The sequence below is a fragment of the Odontesthes bonariensis genome, chromosome 24 (assembly GCF_027942865.1).
Source record: "Odontesthes bonariensis isolate fOdoBon6 chromosome 24, fOdoBon6.hap1, whole genome shotgun sequence".
In the NCBI taxonomy this organism is placed as follows: Eukaryota; Metazoa; Chordata; class Actinopteri; order Atheriniformes; family Atherinopsidae; genus Odontesthes; species Odontesthes bonariensis.
In genome coordinates this window covers 10,673,503-10,697,419 of record NC_134529.1, presented here as the reverse complement: position 1 = coordinate 10,697,419, position 23,917 = coordinate 10,673,503, and the positions used below count along the sequence as shown (strand labels likewise).

At 40.4% G+C, this 23,917-nt stretch overlaps 2 protein-coding genes across 2 annotated transcripts in view; both read left to right on the top strand.

The window, feature by feature from the left end:
• Positions 1–492: 492 nt before the first annotated feature.
• Positions 493–7,370, top strand: dtl (denticleless E3 ubiquitin protein ligase adapter). The gene is made up of 15 exons (XM_075459043.1): positions 493–624; positions 1,828–1,965; positions 2,057–2,149; positions 2,234–2,295; positions 2,437–2,557; positions 2,924–2,989; positions 3,152–3,267; positions 3,365–3,438; positions 3,523–3,629; positions 3,724–3,828; positions 4,387–4,499; positions 4,611–4,700; positions 4,889–5,012; positions 5,255–5,898; positions 6,616–7,370. The coding sequence occupies exons 1-15, from the start codon at positions 573–575 to the stop codon at positions 6,679–6,681; spliced, it is 1,971 nt and encodes a 656-aa protein (XP_075315158.1). The 5' UTR covers positions 493–572; the 3' UTR covers positions 6,682–7,370.
• A 754-nt stretch (positions 7,371–8,124) lies between these two features.
• Positions 8,125–23,917, top strand: part of ppp2r5a (protein phosphatase 2, regulatory subunit B', alpha isoform) — a 41,833-nt gene continuing 26,040 nt past the window's right edge. The window contains exon 1 of the mRNA XM_075459831.1: positions 8,125–9,201. Coding sequence (XP_075315946.1) covers positions 9,018–9,201 — 184 coding nt within the window. The 5' untranslated portion in view covers positions 8,125–9,017. The remainder of the gene's footprint in view (positions 9,202–23,917) is intronic.

The window sequence follows — 23,917 nt, the reverse complement described above, 5'->3', positions numbered from 1 at the left end:
TGTTTTTTCTCAGTGCTTTGTCTTTTTGCATGTGTCTAGGACCCACATGAGGGCCTATCATATTAATTAATTTAAATTCAAATTCAAATGAAGTATCTCTAAAGAACATATACTCCTCTGCTTCCAAAGAAAGACATTCAGAATCTATGAACATCGGGACATGTTTAAATATAACCTTCCCTGATATGTTGCACCCAGCACATTAAAGTTTAACAAACTGTATCCTATGCATGGTGCAATATGAAGAAAATTATTGTATGTATTGTATAAACATATAGTGTGTATACATGTACGTTGAAGAGGCAGCTAACATCGCAGATTATTCTGTCCACTTTTTAAAAGTGCAGTTGAAAAAGACGCTGCTCAGAAAAAGCGGAAGCGGAAGTTCTCCCGCTGGGGAAGCGGCTGTCTGAGCCAATAGCAGCCCGAGACCAGGCTTTAGCGGGGAATTTAGTTATTCATCTGTTCGCGGGAAAGACACCCAGCCTCAACACGAAGGAAGGGGGACAAACAGCCAACGATCTGAAAAGCTTCTCAGTGGTATCAACAGTTATTTCGGCTGGAGTGTAGGGATGCTTTTCCGCTCAGTGGTTGACAGAGGAGTGGGGAGACGCAGGCAGAATGGTGAGGCACGATGCGTCTTGGGGGTCTTTACAGTTTCCGAGGAGTGCTTTGGGGTTTTATTGTGCGATGTACGACGGCTGCTGGTGGATCTTAGCGAGGCCTTGCTGGAGGGGAATATAACCTCATATTTATTTCTAAGTCTCAGGCGTTAAAGCTGCTAAAGCAGAAATGAGATCGTTGGTGCGTTTCTGTTGCTTTGGCAGTTGGATCTAACAGGCTAACACGTTAGCTTGCGCTGTTAATGCAACGTGATGTTTCTTCTAAGTTTCCTCAAACTAAATCAGCATGATTTAACTACACAGTCACACTGCCATACACACTAAAACATAATCCAACGCTTCGGTCCAAATATTAAAATGGAGATGCATGATTTACTGAAACGCACCAAGGGTGATTATACTGTAGCTTGATCAGTAAAAACAGTTTATGGCTGCAATGTGGCACAAAACTAAGTGCAAAACTACCTTAAGCACACACTTTATTAGATAATATGTTGTTGTTGTTTTTTACTCCTGTTGTGTGTTTTAAATATATTTGCCTTTCTCTGTCATCTCTGTGATTTTCTGATCATTTAATCTACGTTTTTGTTCCATTTTTGTAATTCCGTGCCTCAGTTTGGTTGTTTTGTCTCTTTTTAAAAAAAATTATTTTTCACATCATTGTGGTTGTTTGCATTTAGTTTGGGTAGTTTTGCATTTCTTTGCTTCAACTTGATAAATCTTTACTATTCTTTTTATAAAAATGTGACACCAGCATCAAAATGACCAATTTAGGGTTGTGTGAAAGTGTGTTGTTGCTTTGCTTTGCTTTTCTGTCAGTTTTTTTTAGTTTAATTACATCTCCACTGTGTAATGGTTGCTCTGAGTCTCTTTTTTTTTTAGAAGATATATTGCATTTCAAGCATAGGGCTCCTGGGGATGTGTCTACCAGGCTTGTGCACTAATAGTTTGTCCACAAATAACATGTGTAACCTCGTATATAAACTATATCAATCTTTGGATTATCATTTTCTTGTGCAAGCAAGAATTTGGTGACAGGTTTTGGACACTAGACTGTTACATTAAACAGGATTCCAATGGAAAGCTTTACCGACTTGTCAAACATTGTCTAATGAAAATAAGATGTCACATTTGTAGAATAGTAGAATAACTTAAACCTGTTTTTTTTTCTAATTACTAAGTGAGCTTCATTCCTTCTGCCCAGCTCGCCCCGCAGATTCTTACTCCAAGTTACCTCTGAGCTCACTGCTAGAAGGCTACCAGTGCGTCCGACATGATGAGCACATCTCCTACGGGAACATGGGCGACACTGTGCCACCATTCGGATTAGCTTTCTCCTCCGGTAAACCCTTTGCATATGTCAACATCTCTGCTGAGAACGAGGCAAAGTTTTCATTTCACTTATTAACAGTAGGGACTCTTCCCCCTTTTAGCCGGAGACATGCAGAATGTCCTGGCAGCAGCTAATGAAGAAGGCGTGGTTCGGATCTACAACACAGAGAGCCGAGAAAACTCTCTCCTTAAAGGTATTTGTAGAAAACTACTTTGTTCAGAATTGTTCTTTGCATAACTACGAGATGTTGGTGGATAATTGGGTGTGAACTCTACAGAGTGGCTGGCTCATGAGAATGCGGTCTTTGACATTGCTTGGGTACCAGGGGAGTCTCAGCTGGTAAGTGCAAATGCATTCCACTGATTTATTTTACAGCATGTACCCTGTCATTTGGATCTGCATATGAAGCTTCTTGTAAGCTCTTTGTTTCCTTCCATTTTGTTTCCATCAACCTGTTTTGGTCCTGTGTGCCTCCCTCAGGTGACTGCTGCAGGGGACCAGATGGCCCGGCTGTGGGATGTAAGGTCTGGGGAGCTGTTGGGCAGCTTTAAGGGCCATCTCTGCAGCCTGAAGTCGGTTGCATTTACACCTGAAGAGAAAGGTATACTTTTGCCTTTTCTTGTCTTCTATTTAATTAGTTAATACTGTTCACAGTAGAGAAATTTGCCTGTATGTGTGACTCTTCCTGCTTGGGTTTTCTATTGTAAAGCTCTGTACGGGAACTAATGTTACTACGGGACCTGTTGTCCTGCCTGCAGCAACATTAAAGTTCTCAATGCAGTCCTCTACTCTGATTATTTTTCTTTTATATTGTCCTCTTTAAAGACATGAGAAAACACTGGTAATGTTGAGAATTTTTTTGTTGTTGTTGTTGTTGCTCAACAGATCTTCTAATATATTGAGCACTTTCTGCAATAATGACGCTTTATTTTGTCACATGACCGACGCCTTGTCTTCTATTAAACAGCTGTGTTCTGCACCGGAGCTCGGGATGGTAATATTATGGTCTGGGATATCAGGTGCAGCAAAAAAGGTATGCACCAGAGACTTCAGCTAATTCAGTTTTAGAACGTCTGAAATGTTTTTCGGGTTATTTTATTTTTTTGCTTGACATCTATCACAAATGAAGCCAGCCTTGTGAAGCAGGTGCAGAACTCGGTCGGGCTGTATCTTTACACTGCTGCCTTCCTTTCAGATGGTTTTTACAGACAAGTGAAGCAGATCAGCGGCGCTCACAACAAAGCGGACGCGAACCCAACTTCTAAAACAAAGAAGAGGCGGAGCAACCTGCGGGGCATGGCTCCTAGTGTGGTAAGGTTCATCAACAACGGATGCTGTTTAAAGAACTGAACAGTGGGGTGTCTGGGATTGGAAGGCTCATCTTTGTGTAAACTTATTTCATTTGCAGGATACCCAGCAGAGTGTTACTGTGGTTTTGTTTCGGGATCAGCACACGCTCATCTCCTCAGGGGCCGTTGATGGGTAAAATGCCTCTTTGCAATGTCCATAAAAGCTACTGCAAGACTTTGGTGCTCATTTTTTTTTTTTCCCCTTTTCCTCTATCAGAGTAGTCAAGATGTGGGATCTGAGGAAGAACTACACTGCATACCATCACGACCCCGTACCTCTGCAGACGTACCCGTATGCTGGGTCCTGCACACGCATGCGACTGGGTTAGTTGTACGCTACGCCGGTCAGGCACATCAATTTACCTGAAATAATCAAACAACCACAAATAAGCTGAATCTCCTTTTGCACGTGTTGCAGGTTACTCTGGACTCGTTCTGGACTCCTCAAGATCCAACGTCATGTGTAACTGCACGGATGACAGCATCTACATGTTCAACGTCTGTGGCATAAAATCGGCTCCAGGTAAATAAAAACACAGCCTCCTCACTGGATCGACATGTTATTTATCTGTGCCATGCTGGGTATTTTCCAGTTTACCACTAACATCTCACTAGATGGGGCTAATGTCTTTTGCCTAAACTGTCACTGAGAGCAGAGCACAAAGCAACAGTGTCTCCTTGACACAAATGAGAGCTTGAGATGAATTGTGTGACTGTAAAAGCTTATTTCAATATCTTTAAGTCTATATGGATATTAAAGTATTGATCTAAAGTCTGTAACAGGAGTAAATTGTGTGGTTAATGATGAGACCATGCCAGGCAGGCAGCCATTTTGAAATGCGTCACCACATATTGGAGTACACCAAAGGGAAAAGTCCCTGGAACATTTATTGAGTGGACTACTTTATGAACTTATTTCTGGGATGATAACAATGCGACTCTTACTGTCAATTTCTTCCTTCTCATTTTAGTTGTTTGTGTTTTTTCTGTTAATTCACTTCGAATTTTTTGGGGCTTGTTTATTCTCCAGATTGAAGCTTTTGTCAGTGATCCTCATTATAGCATGCTTTTGCACCCACAGTGGCAGTCTTCAGTGGCCACCAGAACTCCTCATTTTATGTCAAGTCCACTGTTAGCCCCGACGACCAGTTCCTGGCCAGTGGCTCAAGTGACAACCACACATACATTTGGAAGGTACATTCCCTCTCTTTTGTTCATGTTTGGTGCCAAATGATGTAGAGGAATAGCATGTCTGGTAGTTTTTTATTAAATGATTTCCTTTTATTAACAATTTGTACGTTTCAGATCTCTGATCCTCAACATCCTCCCATGACGCTTCAGGGTCACAGCGAGGAAGTGACATCTGTCGTCTGGTGCCCGACAGATTTCACAAAAGTAAGTCGGCAGACCTCACTGGTTGTCTAATTCACTAATCACAACCTGCTAACCAGCATGATCTCAATATTTTTTTTTCAAATTTTTGCCTCATGTAAAACCTTGATAGGGAGATTTGTATTTCTCCCTGCAGTGAGGCTGAGTTGCTTTAATGAGCCTCTGTTTAAACCCCACTGCTCTGTTGGCAGATTGCTTCCTGCTCCGATGATCACACTGTGCGGATCTGGCGGCTTCACCGGGAAGCTGATGGAGCACAGTCATCTGTGGGAGAGGCTAACCTAGTAGGCTGGGCACGTCCCATATCTCCCCCAAGTTAGTATTTCTCTTACCGTACATCCTCGTGATGTCCTGCTTTTCAGCTACCATATGAAGGCAGGCTTTGTGTTTTTGTTTTTTAGAATGTTAACTCCTTCTTAATTCACTGTAAGCTGCCCCCTAAGTTTGTGAAATATGGAAGTGTTTAATCACAACTCACTGCTGCCTTGCCTTAAGGTGCACAATATGTCTGACTGCTTGCCTCATCTGAACTAATGTGAACTTCTGCTTTTGTTCAGAGCTCTCAGACAGAGCTGAGACAACCCCTGCCAAGACCCAGAGGACTGAGAGTCTGGGTGGCCTCGCCTCACCCCAACTTGCTGCATGTGCCCCCAGTGGAGCTGCCTTGCCCCTCCCTTCCAGCACCACATCACCAATCCACTCTAAAACAGCTGTTGTTCGTCAGAGAACACCATCGTCCATCAAACAGTGGTTATCCCCGACCCACGCTGTCAGGCCCGCTCAGGCCACCCCTCCAACCTGCCGAGTCCTGAGCCCATGTCCTCAGAGCCCGGCGAGCAGCACCTCTACCACGGAACGACGGGCCAAACGCAGGCTGGAAACTGGTGACCATTCACCTGCGGGCTGTGAGGACACGGAACAGGACGACTATGTTACTAAACTCTATTCTGCGGCCAAGAGGAACCACACCGTGTCTGATGCTTGCTGCCCCCCTGAGGAGAGCCCGGTACAGACGGACTGTCACACAGATGACAGCATACAATCCTCATCAAGACAGTGTGGAAAGGAGAATTGCTCTCCCAGAGCAATAAACTGGTTGTCAGAGATGAGCCAAAAGATGAGGAACGGCCAAGCAAGTCCCAATACTCCTAAGAGTCCCCGTGTCTGTAAGAAGCAAGAAGGCAAGACGGCAGCTTCATCAGTAAGTACACAACTCTGAGGTTTAGTAGTCAGTTTGTCTTCTTACACAACCTTTACTTTTAATAAGTTTGACAGTCGTCACCATTTGACAGGTAATTTAACAGTTTCTGCACAGCAGAATTGAATGTTGAAAAAAACAAATGTTGAATTCTTGTTCAACTCTGGTAAATTCACTGTAGAGACACAAAAACATGCTAAATGTTATTTCTACACAAGCTTTAGGGATGATTCATTGGTCTTTTGAGGTCTATTTATCAGGGTAAATATTCACATCTGTGGACAAGTGTATTTATTATCGCATGGTCTATGAGACCATATTTTCCTGCCTCCTCTAAGAACTTGTTCTTAGCTGATAAATCATGATCATGTGTATTTCCTTTAAATGTTTTTGTTTTAGTGACTTGAGGTACTTTGTCTATAATTATGTTGAACAACAAAGGTTTTCAAAGCGTGAGCCTGGTCTCCCCTCGTGGGGGGAGTCCGATGGTTTCAGAGGATGCTCCGTAAATGTGAGGAAATATTACCTTAGTTATCAAAAGAAATGCTTAAATGTTTGTGGGGAGGTTTAAGAGCTCAGATACGTTAGGCATACTCTTATGGACTTTGAAAACTCGCATTATACAGCATTGTGTTGTGAAATGATAGATTTTTATAATTTTGAAAAGAATTATTGTTTGCTGACCTTTTTATTTATTTATTTATTTTTTACTTTTTTCAGATCACCCGTTCACCGCAAACCATGAAGAAAATCTCCACGTATTTTTCAACAACACCTCTGGAGTGACCTACTTGAACCAATAAAATGCTACATTTTTACGAAGGATATTTTTAAGATAGAAAGCTTCTTAAAACGCTGAGAGCCTGGGTTGCGAAGAGACTGACTAAAACATTCATTCTTAATATTTGATGCTTTGATTTTGACATTGAGATTTTTTTTTTCTTGTTTTTTTCTTCTTTTAATTGAAATCTAGTTTTTGATGCACCTCCTACACGATTTTCTGGGGCTGTTCAGAATTTCTGGCACGTTGCCAAATAGATTTGCCATTTTGCTCAAATCTAACACCCTTTAAAAGATGCTTAGGCACTACTCAGGGGGTTTATCCGGTATTAATTCAGCAGGGAAATATATTTGCATGGAGATGTGGACATTGCAAATTTTGCAAAAATGAAAGTCACAATTTATTTGCTTCACATTTTTAAGCCCTCCTATGAACTTTTACATTGTGTGGCATTATAAAGTCACCTGGTGACAGATCAGCTGTAACGATTTGCTCGCAAATCATTTATTTCTTCTTTTTATTGGTGTTTTCATGCATGGGGTTACCCTCTTTCATCAGTGTTACACATGATGATCTGTTTTTTTTTTTTGGAGAGGGGAGTTTGTTTTCTCTTGAGCAGATGCTCAAGTTGTTTATATGTACAAAATAACCAGAGAATGTTGCTTGGTTTCTTTGTATTTAATTGACAGATTTGTTGGAGTCAAATTTTTATTAAATTTAAAATGGTTTTCTCTCTAAGTGTGTGTGTGGCATGTTTTTGGTTGTCTGCTTGAGCGATAAACGGTGATGAGACACACAGGGGACAGTGCTGCAACTCTTTTTAAGATTCAAGACCCCTTTGAACTTATCTAGACCTTATCCTGTGTTTAATGAAAGTTTTAAAGACAATATGTAAAAAGAAATTGTATTGTGCAGCTGAACTTGATCCGATTTTCTTCTGTTGTTACCCTTCTTTATTTGTATGAAAGGAAATGTTCTAACTGATTCCATGCAGATTTAACTAGTATTTTATAGTCCTTTAATTCTACATAGCTTCCACTTTTTAATCTAATTTTAAACAGGGAGTTTAAACATCATCTACCTTGTTTGAATTGCTTCTAATTTTTTTTCCAATTGAAAATGGAGAGTACTTTGGGTTATCTCGAGAGCAGATGCATTGGAAATAGAGAAAGTCATCTTTGAATAGAGACCCGTGCAAATAGAGATTAAAACATGTTTAAATTCTTAAGATAATCAGCACTTTAGCTTTACCTGATTACTACAGCTGCCTACCAGCCTTCATTCAACAAAACAACGTCAGCTATTTGTTTTCACATGTCACGTGTCCATGGCCCGTTTTCCGCGTTGTTTGATTGGTGTAAAAAGTTTCCAGTTTAAAAATCTACGTCCGTGATTGGTTTTCAGTAACGTCAATCAATGACGTACGGCTGCCAGCGCTTCTCAGTCCAGCGCGCAGACAGACAGCGACGGAACGCCCGGGAGTGTTTATGGCTACCCGCTCGGCTCGACATCGAATTGTATCTCTGTCTTTTTAGAGGCCGAGAAAACAGAAATATCGTACTGTAGTCGGGGAGGAATTTTGCAAAGTAAAAGTCACCTTTATGCAGATACGACTAACTTTTGATTGCTAAATGAGTCCGTTAAACGTAATTTAACTTCGATCGCGGATAGTTCTTGTTAAAAGATACTCAGCGGAAGTGCAACCAGGATTAAAACCGGGGCTTGAAGTCGTGGAGGTTGTGTTTTTAACGAGGAACTACACGAATTACATGCGTCAACTATCGTTTGTAACTTCTTTCCTCGACAACGGTGTAAATTGTCGTAGCAGCACACGTTAACGTTAGCTAAATTTAGCAGGCTAGCTAGGTGCGTTAGCTGTCAAGAGGAGGTGTACTGGTTTGCCACAGTTGGGTCTTATCCAGTCAACTTTTTTTTTATTTTATTGACAATGTGTTACCTACGTTTGGCAACAGGTAGACCGCTTGCAAACACGACGAAGCAGCAAAAGCAGTCTAGTATTTAGAAACTTAGTGATATTTATCTTGTGCATATAACTCCGGTGGTATTGCGGGCGGTGTCGTGGGTGTTAGTTTGGCGTGTCGGTTCATGTTCTGAAGATTGTTCCGCATCTCCGACTACGAGATACCCCAATAATGCAGTTTATGGACACAGTCTAAGCCCGATACCGACCATGTTGGATCATACAGACTAACATAAGACTTGTAAAGGAGACGAGCGTCAGCTCGTACTATTTGCACCAGAATTTGAAGCTGATGTGAGCAGACGAGGAAACCTATCATCTGATTTTCAGCCTGAGATCTTCGTCAGTTTATGCATCAAAATGTCGGCCATCACGGTACCCGAGAAAGTGGACGGGATTACGGCCATTTCTGCATCCGAGAAAGTGGACGGTTTTACGAGGAAGTCCATGAGGAAGGCACAGAAGCAGAGAAAATCCCAAGGCTCATCGCAGTACCGCACTCAGTGCGCTCCGGTTGAGCTTTCTCCGCTGCCGCAGCTCAAAGGTACGGTAAGAGGATGAAGGGTCCACCGCTTTAAATAGTCTGTCCTGACCGGTGTGTTTCGTACACTGCTGGATCTGCAGCAGCCTCATGCAGCCTATGATCATAACCCCATGTAACACCTCAAGGAAAAGCTGTTAGTGCAAATATTTTAAGCTGTGCTTAAGACTCGGGCCTGTATTTTTGACTGGGAAACAGTGCTTCCACATCCAGACATTCCCCTGAGTTATGCCTTCTTTCCTCTATGCAAGCACATAGTAAAAGTTAACCACAAGGCATTTAGAAAGATTACACAGCTCTTTGCCAAAGTGCATTACATCAGTTTCATACTCTCAGAGTTTTGCCAATTGCTCCTTGGTTGGTCTTTGTTTTGTGCTTCCATCCAAGTTAGGAGGTGTCTCATGAAGACACAGAGTAGCTTTACTGAGGCAGTGAGAGCTAATTGACATGAACAATGTTTCTGGTTTGGGGATGCAACATCGAAACCACGAGCTCTGTGACTGGTCAGAGCGAGCTGCTTGTGTTGTCTACTGTATGTTGATGCTGGTTGGGGTCTGTTTACTGTAAAGACAACTTTGAGTAAGTTGAAGAACAACCTGGTCCTTTTTGTCTGTGCGGCTTTTCAGATTTTAGATGTCGTGATGCAGACCATCAGAATTATATCTCGGGTGTTTTGCCGGAGGCAGAATATATTACGAAAAAGCATCAAGCAGGCTTAACTCGCTCCCATCCTGTATCCTAATAATTAAAGCCTGGTACCAAAATGTACTCTTGACACACCACATCACTCAAAGAGCAAGGGTAAATGAGAACCGCCTGTCGCATAACAGGCAGTTTGTTCTAGGCTCTTTCATTTTTCAGTCTCATTTGTCCTGACGTGTTGCATGTGTGTGCCCCTCACAAGTCGGGGCAACTGGAAAGCAAAGCACCAGGGCTGTGCGTTGGAGAATTCATGATCACAGGGTGAAATGTGACACCGAGTGGGGTTTCAAAGATGGCTAATATGAAGCATTGCAGAGTCTGTTGTAGGTAGGGACGGGCATGTGGGGTGGAGGCCTGGTCGAGTTTGGTATGTGACCTGCCTGCAAATCGTAGCACTGCTCTTTCCAAAGGAAGAAATGGGTGATGAATAATTAACTGATAAATCAATAAGTTCCAGTAGTTAAGGTAAAGTCTCCATACACCAATGACCGTTGTTGTTGTTTTTTTTCCTTCCCCAAGTCGTTTCTCCAGTGTGGTTACATATTTTACACCCGCATGATTAACTCAAAGAGGTTTCCACTCAAACGCACCATAGGTTTGAACTCAAACTCCTTTGTGTGCTGTAGATGTTTGTCTTTCAAAATATTGTAGTAATATGACAAATCACAGCACACATCTGATGAGATATGTCAGTTGGCTTCCTTTAGCCTGCAGTCAAAGCTAATCTTGCTGAGCCTTATAATAACTGTGTCTTTAAGTTCCACACCTTGTACTTTACTCACATTATTTTACTTAAGTGCAGAATGCAGCTTGCATTGTTGACATTGAATAAGTATAATGCAGAGGATATTTAATTACACATAGTATGTCAAGCCGGACTACAATTTTACAAATTTCTCCCACTTTTAGCTCCAACAAGCAACAACGTTGTGAGAACTGTTTTGACGCTATGGGGAGGAGCAAACCTCAAGGAAAAGAAGGGCTTGCCTGGTCAAGTAGTTGGAGCTTTTCAACGTGACGCAACTTCTCAAATGTTGAAATCCAAAAGCATCACAGATGAAGAAGTATCAACAGCTTAGTGGCATCACGCAGTGGCAAAGGATTGTAGGAGGATCTGTCCTTTTAATAACGCATTGTTAATTCTGCATGTTGCACGCAGAGAGCAGATTATAAAAAGGGCCACAGATATTCAGTAAGAATTTGAGACACTTGGTATCTTTCCAAATTAAAGCGGTGCACCACAACAAGGCCCAAAAACCGACTTGAAACAGCATGGCAGCCCCGACCGTGACAAGGATGAAAGTGACAGGAAAATTATCCCACTTTCTTCCACTGAAGGCTCCAGGGTGATTTGTATTGCGTTTTACATGTGGAGAGGTAGAGAGATGAGTTTGTTTGTTTTTTTTCTTAATTTTTAATTTCTCTTTATTTATTTATGGAATATGTTGCACAACCTTTTGTCTTGATCATGCAGATGATTCTGCCCGCCAGTGCTAAATGTTCTTTATTTTGATGCTTGCTGGAAAATGGATTTGAAAGGAACCGAGACTGATATAGACTTATTTAAAAATCCATTATGTTTATCACGCATTTTGAACTGCTGTGCCTGCCGTTAGTTTACAGTAAAGATGCCAGTTCAGTGTCACGTGGTGCTGCTTTTCTCTGTAGTTTCCATTTGAAAGGCAACATGGAAAGTAAAGCAAGTTGGAGCATTCCCAGACGACAGAAGGAGCGAAGACAGCTGTGCGATCACCACGTCCTCCCTGATCCATTCGGTTCCTGTTGTAACAGGAAAAAGCTCCCAAGTGTTGCCCGTTGCAATGATGGCCTATGATTATATGTTGTGATATTGTTATGTCTCACTTCGTTTGTCAGAACAGTTGATGGAGCTCTGTTTTCACAGAAGCACATAACAACAGCAGCCTTTCTTCATGTACCATGAGATACTACTCATGCTGTATACCTGAGAACTGGTCACACCGCAAACTGAAACACTAACCAAGTGTTACCGTTTCCTAATGTCAAAACCCAATAAAGCTGAACCACAGTGTTTTGACAAATGAACGATTTGGATCTTGATTGAACAGTCCCATGAATCTTGGTGCTAATCGGCATGAAACTGTCCTCCTTTGTTTACCTTAAACCACTGATGACAGACGATGGAGTCCCTTTGTTCACACTGAAAGGCAGATAATTCATCTTGTTCTACATTTCCAGTAATATCCTCAATGTTGGCTTCACCACTTTTGCTGAGCTCTGGTTCAAATTCTAAAGGAATTCATATTTACCTCACTGAAGCATCCAGGGATTTTAAATCACGGCTACCCATAATGCACTGGGATGTAACCCACGTAGAAGTTTTGGACTTTTGCATTACTGCAAGGGGTTGGGAAGCACAAGGCCCAATGCTGGCCCAGTGTTGGAGGATATGTAGAAGTGTTGGACTTTTGTAGTGTTTGGAGAATACAGACTATATGAATGATGAGCATCTTTCCAATTTGGATTCGTTATATTATCATTATTTACTCTTCACAATACAGTACTGTGAGGGGAATAGCAATAAAATATAGAGGAGAAACCCACAGGCCAATGAGAACATCTAGTATGTTCTTGCATCTCAATGCTAGTCTATAAAGCACAGTAATAATTATGTGGAGTGGAACGTCAGTGGCAGTAAAAGCTCCAAAGCTAATTATCACAGGGTTCACACTACCCTCCACCTGTGCAGAAGGAACCGTTACTTTCTTTTAGCTGCGGCTTACATTGGCTCTCTTTGAGATAAACAGTAGGGGTTTGATCACAAAGGTTTCTGTGAGGTCTCACGTCCAGGTAATAATCCCTCTGAAAATGCCTTGTTGACATTGAATAAGCCTTAGTGTAGACGCCTTGGGTGTAAACAATTTAAAGAAAATGTTCTCTTACAATCTGTTGGTTGCAACTCGTATAAGGGGAGCAGATAATGACTTAAAGCATAGCTGTAGTTATAAGGTGGAAGTCTAATCTTATACTGTCAAAGTATCCTTTGGCAAGATGAATGGCTCACTGTCCCCCAATGTCTTCTCAGCTTGTAGGTCACTTTGGAGAAAAACACTTTCCAAATGAATACAATGTTAATGTAATGTAATTCACCTTTTCCTCTCAGCTGAAATAAATGAACACATTCTTGGGAAACATTGTGGGTACCTCATCAGTACATTAGCTTGTATCATTTTCTTCTGTGGCAGGGAAACGCAGGCGTCGTGGCAGAAATGCGTCAGCGCCGATCTTCTACACCCAGACACAGTTTTTGGCCACTGAAAACAAATCGTCTTTTTTAAAAGGAAAAGGAGGGGAAAAGTCTGTTTTGGGTTTTTTTCCTTTTCCAAATACCCAAGTTAATGTGGGCTAAGCCACAGTTGTGAATAAGCAGAAGGACTTAAAGACCGAGTTCAGTTGTCCTGATGAATGCAAACTTTATGTAGAGTTGTGCACTCGTCACCTGCTTGGAGGACCTATCGTTGGAAATGATCACTCACTTGGGAAGGTAGTGTGCTGTTGTGAAGCATTTGTTCGGGATGAATTTGTGACAAAAAACACGTTTTACAGAGTTGTCTTAATAGGCAGCTACTCCTGTTTAGCTTGTTAATATCCATTCATTGATTGACCATCTGTGAGCTCGTAACACATTGTTGTATAAGTTATGATTCATGTCTGTTACAAGTAGGCTGTCGATGCCTAATTTAGCTGTAATAACTCCACAACAACGTTACACCGTCTCTAACTGACCGAGTATGTACCAGCTATAGATGCACGGAACCAAAATAATTACAGTACAGTGCTGCAAGCTTACAGAACCATTGTGGTTGGCACAGTTATTGTAAAATCCAAAGTTCAAACATGCAATAGCCGAACAGCAGAATATAGATAAAGAGTTCACCATCTATCTGCACTAATCCAGCTTCCTAAAGTAACAAGACAAAGGATGAACATTTCTGCAACCAGCTTTTTGAGGTGCTGAAAGATAGTAGCCAACAAAGATGCTTTTTTCCCTCCTGTAGTGGAGAGGCTGAAGTCCTTATAGCTCCTGTTGTGCGATAGACACTGAAAAGATGAGTCATTCAGAGACCAACATTGTTGCCATGGCAGCCACAAGTCTTGAGAGCAAGCCAGGGAAATGTTTGACTTTCCAAATACAGAATGCTTCATTTAGGCTGATATCTGTCACCGGGGTAATATTTTCAGGTGGGCCGCCATCCCTAAGCACAGTAAACCCAATCTTTTATTCAGGACTAAGTGTGGTGTTTTTTATGTCAGCAGCCTAAACACGGTACAGTCAGTGTCCTTAATTAAAAAAGGTGGTGTTTAATGTTCATGGCTGTCTCCCCAGTTGTGGATCTTGTTCTTTTGCTCTTCATTTTAGAAGCTGTATTGATTAGTAAAACTGCTGCTTGACAGTTATTTAATTTACTCAGACTGGGACATGTCTGCCAGTTTCATTGCTTTGAGGGCATAACAGGGTTTAGTGGTTTAAAAACTTGGATGGATCTCTGAGGAACAGAGAGCCCAGACATGGTTCTCTCTACTTGCATTTAACTAGCTCTAACTTACTTACCGTTGTGGAGGCTAATCACTTAATCCCTATCCTTGCTATAACCAGATTAGCTACCGCCGTGTTGTTGTTGTCACCTTCAGACACTGATACCAATGCTTGAACACAGTCTTCCCACCACCAGAACTGGAAGCCACCTAAATTAAGAGTAACGATTGTCGGGGAGTTACATTTTTAGTCCTAATAGGCTGCTGATGCCCCAAGATCTAGCATCATTTGAGTTTTCATTCTTTTGCCTTGGCCTTGTATCACCGACCACGTTTCTATTCTGTTCCATCTGATAGTGCTGCAGTGATTTGAGTAAATGATAAGACGATAGAGAATATATATATATATATATAAAAACAGTTTTATTAATTATGTAAATTATTAGTAATTATAAGTATTATATTATAGTATTATAAGTAAAATGTCCAATTTATTTCCAATAATTTACTGCAATTCTTTTTAAATGACATGCGTTCCCTTTTGCTTTTAAACTGTTTATGGTTGTTTTATGGTATTTAGTTGGCAAATGTAACTAACAATTTAAATACTTGAGCCCAAGCATGTTTTAGACCTCTTCGAGTACAGTTTGGAAATGGTTCATCGATATCAGGTCCTGAAAAACATGTACACTCTATTGGCCTATTGATCAGTGAGTGTGTCCCAGACATGCTGTTCCCATCGTGTCTGCCAGCAGATAGTAATCAGTATTTTTCTAGGAAACACTGGGACAGATCTTTGTGCTTGTCTGAATCGTGTGTGTTCTTGTGTCTGTTGCTGTGTGTGTCATATTTTTCACCTCTGGCAGGTTAAGATTTACTTAAATCCTTTTGTAAATACCTTCTATATGCTGGTTGAAGACGTGGATTATGTGTTGTAATCAGCAGGGCTGTGTGCTGGTAATGGTAATGCTGATGGATAAAATATTCCTAGTATCATACTGTATAATTTCTACTTTTACAGTTGAATATGGGATTAAGATGTTGCATTAAGATGTTAAACTTGCAGTAAACGCAATGTAAAAGTGAACTATTCATCCATCATGCACACAGCTGATGTGTAATGTGTGTTTATACACTTGTAATAAGGGCATCTAACGGACGTTATCATCATTATGGTTCTTTTCTCCACTTTCAAAGCTTGTGGTGTATTAAAGGAAGCACATTTACTAAGAGTGGTCACGGTTTCCTCATAGTTTGAGTACTTCTGTTGTAATCTTTTTTTTTTTTTTTTTTTAACATGCAAATGTGTGTCTTAACAAAAAGATGAACGCAATATCCTGCAATTGCTTAGAAAGAGTTGATGGTTTGTGATTTATAGATTTTTCTTTTTTCCTGTTAATCGTTTTTTTTCAAAGGTTTTCTTCAAAGATTTTTTCAAAGATGTTTGCCAAACAGTGAAGAATGCCCATCCTGACACCTCAGAGTAAAAGGAGATGTGACTGAACATCCAGTTTACTCCAACCAGTGACCCAAAATGTTCACTTCACTCAACTGTAATATCGAGAAAGGTGTGGTGGATTAGGGCCGAGTATCGCTTCTGATTCCCTGAATCGATTCAAGTCGACTTCCAGTTCAATTCGATATCGCTCCAAATAATTTAGTTTCAATACGAAATTTTTTTAAAGATTGAATAAAATACACTTTTCAGTCAGCACACTCTCTACATCCAAAATGCTGCTGCGCATCAACATATTGGCACATAAGAATAAATTCAAGGATTTTTTTTTTTTTTTTGTGCATCGATATTGGATTTTTCAAATGAGATCGATTCAAATTGGAAAGTTGACATTTATTTTATTATTATTGTTGTTTTTTTAATCCAGCCCTACAGCAGATTGACATGTTTTTTGGAAAATAACTTTAGTTCAGTTAATTCTAATTAATTCGTCGCTGGTCTGGTTTACCTGTCGCTTCAGCAAACAATCAATTATGTGTGGAAATGACATTCAACAGGGCTGCAGGACTACTGATTTTTGCAACCTTAACAGCCACTTAAGGTAGAATTTGATACCTTGGTACATGGCCCATCTTGTTTTGAACTCCGTTAACAACTTAGCTCTCCATCAGCTGCTTTCCATCCACATTGTGTCTTTTGTCCGATGCCTTAAATATATCAGTAACTGCTGTGCTGGCAGCTTGAAGAGTAACGGTGTGAAAGTGCTCTTAAGGGACCATTAACGATTGATGAACCGGTGATGTGAAGGCAGACCCCGACGTGTTGAAATCTAGTAACTGAAGCGGATGCTGGAATGCTGCTGGAATGCTGCAGGCATCCCTATTCACCCTTTCTCCATGTGCAGCCCTGACCTCGCTTGGCATGTCGTCTCACATTTTCATTTTTTTCCGCAACACCCGCTCAAGTTTCAGAGTCACCCGCTGAGATAGTGAAGAGGTAATAAAACAAAACTTACAGTTTGTCTGTGACGGGCTGAATTACTGCTCATAGTAAAACTCTATAAAGATGAAAATAGAACCAAACCTCTCATCTGTGGTCAGAAAAGTTCCTGCTTGGACACAATTTTTTGGTTTTGGTTGCACTTGTAATGAGAAACGGCTGCACAGAGAGCCTAATGAGACGACACTTTGGTTTTCCCCTGGTTACCTGCTGCATGGATGTTCCATACTGCATGCCTGGAGTTACACGTAAGCAATTAACCAGTCATGCGAGGGTTTTGTACAGGGCAGGGTTCTTCATTATTAGGGTTATTAGTTGTTGCTTGGTTCCTAAAATATTCAACTTAACTTCGACCAGGATGCCATGCTGCTTTCCAAACATTTACCCAAGATGAACTTGGACTGACTTTATTTTTTTTAACATGATGTTCTCATGCTCCATGACACTGCTGCACAACTTTAATATGAGACTTTTATAATAATCATAGCTGTACCTTGAATGAAATATACTACGTCTTGTAGCTGCTGTCTGTCCTGTGTGATAACCTGCGTCTGGCATTAAAGTCTTTATAGCTAAAGGTAAGTTGGCTGTTAAAGTTAGCTCAGCTGTTTAGGAAACTCCAAATGTCTTGTGTTTCTCAGGCACTCGTGCAGATTGATGGGTTCATGGCAAACCTTGTGTCTCATTGGTGTTATATTAAGATGACTCACTGTGCGTCTGAAATGTCATAATTGAGGCAGGACCATGACTAAAGTATTAAAAAAATAAAATCCTTTCTAATTAAGGGAATTTATGAACAAATGAATTGCAAGTCACAACCCTGAAATCAGTAATGGCAAAGTATGGCAGTTATTACACGGAATACAATTTAGATCATGTTTTGGGTTTTTAACCCATCCTACATGTCTAATGCTACACAGCAAATTGTGTTTTTAGATTTGAGTTTGCACACGTCTGTATGAAAGGGGTCAAATAATGTTTCAGTGCACACTGAAACGTCACGCTTTAACCAAACGCATTCTTCTACACACCCACACAGACGCACCCTTCTACCCAACCTTACAGGGAAATTCAAAGTGTTGGTTTTATGAAATGACAGGTATGAAAAGATATTGGTGTCATGAAAGGATTGCAGAACAACCGTGCTTTTGTTTATTTATAGCTATTGCTCTGTTTGAATGTCTTATTGGGTGTTTTTCCACCTTTATGATCTGTGGGGAAATGATGAATTAATCCATAAAAGCTTGATGGCAGCCTGTTTTCATCATAATTTCCCTACAAACAACCAAAACCAAAATGGGCACAACTCGCTGATAAATCCTCCTGGTGACCCTCTGATCTTTGTCCCGACAATCCAAATCAGTTTGGCTTTTAATCTCAAAAAGGTAGTTTCTTCCATATATTCCCACGGCAGCTGTTTCACATATTTAATGTATTCGCTCTCATAGGTTTGGTTTGCACGTAAAGAGTTTGAAGCATGATTATAGAATGAAGCCAGCATCATTAGCTTTTGATCAGCACCTCACGTGAGCCTGTCCACGACTTGTCGACAGGTTTTAATAACTACAGGATTTTTTGGGAGAGCCCTTGTACGTACTGTTAGAAAAAACTGTGTAAAACATGATTTTTTTTAGTCTATAATTATCAAATTTAAACTTGGTTGGAGTAACTAATTGGTCAAAATTATAGTGATTTAAAAGAATCCATTTACAAAAAGATGTGGGTGTGCATAAGAAATGATTTTCTAGCATCTGTAACTCAGTCCCAGGAACACTTGGGGATTCTGACAGTTTAGAAAAAACATTTAGTGTTTGAAACGACATTAAAATGAACCGCATACTCTGTGTTTCTTGAACAGCTCTTCGTTTACTTTGGCCCTGCCACAGATGAGTGTTTTAGGCTAACGTTCCCAGACTTTGAAGGTGGTAAAACTTAGACATGTTTCAACATCGAGAGATATGTCGAAGACGCAGCATCCATTTAAGATTTATTACTTTTTTGGGAACGGATAATCATTTTTTCCATTATACTGCACTAAAAAGCCAAAATGCACTCGGTAACTTCATAATTACACACGGCTCTGTTGCCCAGAACATTTCCTTTACTTCTTTGACATTTCTAGTTTGTAGTTTACATTAATGCTGCTCCTGTGGTTCTTTTACGCTGCCTTATCATTACTGTATTTTGCCAGCATTTGTTTGATTTGCAGTCTAAACAACTGTGGAGACAGGTCTCTAAATCCCATGCAGCCTGGGTACAATCTCATCCAACCAGTTCAGCAGCTACAGTATTACCTTCTATCATATTTCACAGCCTACACATAGTAAGGCACTTGTATTTGAGGCTGAGAAATGTTTGTCTTTGTCATATTTGTCCTATCAAGGCTGTACGTCTGATTAATAGACAGGAATGAAGTCCAAGCGCAGTGCTCATTACAAGAGTGCCATCAGACTCGAGGGCTTTTACTCTAACCTCACTCTGTGAATTGTAAACTGGTTTTCCTGGAAGTTACGCCAGATTTTTTTGGAATTTTTAATGTATCCTTTATATATATCTATATATATATATTTATTTTTATTTATTTATTTTGTTTTAGCATGAAATAGCGTTTTTTCTTGGCTAAAGGGTTTTCATGCATGTCAGAGTTTTTCCAAAAATCTATCGTGGCAGGAGAAGGATTTTTAAACCGGCCTCAAACCTTGGGAAAACCTAAGTAAAACCAAACATACTTGACATGAAATTATATTCAGCACTATGAAATAGGAGAGTAGGTTGAGTCTGCTCAGCCGCACGCTGTAGAAACGTCTGCTGCTGAACTGGCAGGTGGTGGGTGTACGTTATGTAAACTGGTGTTTTGGCTTTTGATGAATGTATTAATAATCCCAGATAAATCAGTTTCAATTCTCAACAATTTGTTTCTTATGTGACTTAAGCATTTAACTCATAAGGTCATTTTGGGTCTTGACACTGTTGGGAGGATTTGATGAGTGATGTACATTAAAAGTAGCCTTGATTTGTATGAAAGAAGAGACCCAGTGTGAGGAGATCTTATTCCCAGCACATGAGTTAAGGACTCATCCGTCCCTGTTCGGAGTTTATCTAACACCTGCATACTTCCTCGGGTTTGTTTTGGTCTCTTTCTGCTTGATTATAGTTCTGTGTATTGTTGATGGACACCAAAAGGGCAGGTATTTGTGTAAGAAGACGAGGAGTCGAGCTCAGGACTTTCAAGGCATGATGTAAATATGTTTGTTGTATAGTTAACTGAATAGGTCAAGATGCGCCTGTTGTTCACGCTCGGAATGTGTTAGAGCCGTGACGAAATTTAAAGGCAGAAACAAAACAATTTACATCTTAACACAGTGATTTGATTCTTTTGTTTATGGCTCGGAGGATGATTATATTGTGTTGCACAAGATTCAGTGTTATAACAATTTGAATAGAAACGGAGATATTAAGTGCTGTTGCTCCTGAACGCTGGTAATCAAAATGTAAATGGAGGTTAAACACTTGACTCCATTGAACAGCATCAAACTCACACAGCTGTGAAAAGCATTGCAGTACATTCGATTTCATTATTGTGAAATCATCCTCAAACTTCACTCAACACTTCATGCAAATTTCCTCAAAAACTTGGTGAAAATGTGCATTTTCACATTAAATGGCCCCAGTCAACTTTGAAGCAGATGTTCATCGGTAGCACATCAGTTATTGGGACAGTGGGATGCTAAAATGGGAAGTAGGGTTTTGCTGTCTGATCCAACAATAATTATATCCTTATGGTATTTGCATATTGCGATACGAGTGGCTGCTGTGGGAAAGCGTCCAACATTTCCAAAGAAATGGAGATCACGGTGCTCCGAGAGGACGTCCTACTTGGGCTGCTGAAATGTTTACCTTTCACATCGGTCGGAGGTGAAAGAAAAAGTTTAGCTTTTTTTACACCCCGATTGACGCCAACGTCTCTTAGGCAGACAGCAGCAGCAACGATGCAGGAATCTTTGCATCCTGTTTCCACTTCAGCTTTGGTCTCAGAGTTCTGGATCTCCGACAGGTCTGTGAAGGCGTTGTTCCGCTCAGCGCTCTTCTGTTTACAAAAGAACTTTCAGGCAGCGAAAATGAATTTTGCGATTCCTGTGACAAGTTGCAAGAAAACCAGCAATCTCTTTACTCTCTGGAGTCAAACTAGCAGTTAGCAGATGAATTGATTATCAAAGCAACAGGTCTATCTCTATGATGTCTTGTGGATCAGTGATGTGATCTTTATAATTCCTCTCATAAGCAGATCTTATGCCACAGACAGTGCTCATACCTCAGTTGGACCAAAGAAGCCTGAATATTTTACAACAACATTTAGCAGTAAAGTATGTCCCAGAGAGGCCAGATAAATCTTGGCTGGTTGTGTGTCTCTGCATGTGAATGAATACGAGATTTTCAAGCTCTGTCATGGTGTATGTTAATAAGAGCCCTCATGCTTATACATCACTGTATGCATGTACTTTGTACACTCTGTCCTGGAGGGGATGCAGCTCTCATGGGGTATCAAACCGGTTCAACTCATCACTCAACTCACAGCAGTTTCATGCACAATATTTTTTCCTCTGCTGTTCCTCTAATTGCAGTACTGTGCAAAACCGTTTTTCTGTCACTGTGTGCGCACTTCGTAACAGCAGAGGGTTTCGTGCACACTCACAACAGATATAATGCACCCAAGCTTACTCTCATGGGTTCATAATGGTCTAAATCTATTCATTTCCATATCCATCAAACAATCCAGAGAACCCTCTTTCTATGTATGACAGCGGGTCAATTTTTAATGTTTCTACACTGATTATGTATGAATTTTTTTTTCTTTAGTTTTTGTCTAATCTGTTTGTGGTTAATCGCACACTCGATGACGATTTTTTTTTTATTTTCCCTCTGCGATGGTGCAGGCGTTGAGCTGAGTTGGCGTTTCCTGTTTTGTCATCAAATCAGCTTTTTTGTCTTTGTGACACAGTACATGTTCCACTCTGAATTTATTCAGACAGATCTCATTTCATAGTCTGAAATAGTTTGCTACTGTGAATTTTGATAATGCATAACACGATAAAAATACAGTGAACTGTAATTTCAAGCTAATGCAGAGCACTTGGCTGCAGCTTAAAGTTCAGATGACAGTAAAAAATGGGGTTTTAATTACCCTCTCATTTGTATGAAAAGCCAATTCTTAAGTTCAGTTAAGCAACATTTCACGCTATATTTCAAGGATTTGTAAATAACAGATTACTTCCTGGTGCAGCCATCAAGACATGCTTTTTTCTGTGACTATGGTAATCGGCCAGCATTGTCTTATAGTGATAAACCAGTGAGTCCATTCATCCATTTAAAGTAAGCAGAAAGAAAAATGGGGCCCATAAAAAGTTAATATTGAATAGCTCGTCCAACATTTTATGTGCACATGACAACTATCAGCTGTCTGATGTTGCTCAATACAGAGCAGAATAGCAGCTGTGGGTTTTCAACAAAAACCGCTGCAGTGAGTTTTTGGACGTGCTGTTTGTGTGTTTCTGGGACTTGTGGTGACGTTAACATGCTGAACTGATGTACGTGCCAATTTTGTCACAAACATGAGCAGAAAGCGATGTAAATCTTATATAGGCTATTCACAACTGATTTGTCCTTTTGTAACGCTCTCCTGAATAATTTTTTATTTTTTATTTCTGACCACTTTTACTGACGGCTGTTAAAAATTTCAAAATGTTCTTGTTGACAGAGATCAGTGGCCTCAGATCAGATTTAAAGCATAGTTATCCATCCTTTTCTGCTATCTGATTTCTGCTCTTATTTCCATGCACTATCTTAAACATAGTTTTATATGTCCATCATCTTGCCTGACTGACATAACACCAACCAAATTTCTTAAAAATCGTGCCAGTTTTTTTCCTCCAAACTGCTCCTATCTATCCATCTCATCTCTGGCTGTCCTTTTGAATCGTGATTTCTCCACTCCTCTTTAAAAAGAAAAAAAAAATGGTAGGAAGTACATTACAAATCTTGTAAAAGTCTGTTGCTCACCAGATTCTTCTGCTGGATTAGGGGCATAATATCTTTAATAAGTTCTGTAGAAAACATAACATTGATACTGCTTTGTTTAAAGTAAGTTACAGCAGGCTTTTAATACAAATAACTGACAAAGCTCTATTTCAGTTTCAGGTGATTTATTTGCTCACTTTGACTTTGACAGATTGATGACCTGAGTTGGTATTTCTTGTTCTGCCCTTAAAGCTGCAGTCTGCAGGATTTGTTGTTGTCATACGTAAAGTCCTACTTTTTGTCATTTTAAGAGTTTACATGATCTATCAGAACGCTTGAAGTTGAAAACGGTGACCTCCGTAGTCGTAAAATGCAAGAAATGCTTATTTTTTAACCGAAAAATAAAAAGTTATTCAACTTCCTGTCCCGCCCCATCAAAACACATGAGAACTCGTGCATGCAGACGTGCACGCCAGATGCGCTTACACGACTCCTCATTCATCAACTCACCTGTCATTTGCGATCATGGAAGACACAGTAAGTAGACTAGCCCGTAATTAAGTTCAATAGTCTAGATAAATAAGCGTGGGGACGAGCCTACCTTGTATCGCGCGTGCACAATCGGTGATTGACAGGCAGCAGAGCCCAGCTTGTAAACCTGATTGGTTACCTTTTACCGGTCCGGTCTGCAATTTTGTAAACAAACCTGCTGGCTTTGGAGGGACCTAGCGGGACATATAGGGGACCTAGAGAACAATTTTTTTTTTTTGTATTGGGGTATTTAATGTACTACTTTCAGAATCCCCGGACAGTTCCCGGCATTATGCTTGAAAAAGAGTTGCAGACTGCAGCTTTAAATGTTTTTCCTCATAAATGACAGACATGTTAACAATTATGTGTCTTTTTGGACCTTCTCATTTATAATGCAGTTAAGAACAAGCTCACAGTGGGGGGGAAAAAAACAATGCAAAGTCACCTCTGATTAAACCAAATGAAGGCCAACAGACTCTATTAGGAAAGGGATGTTTTAAC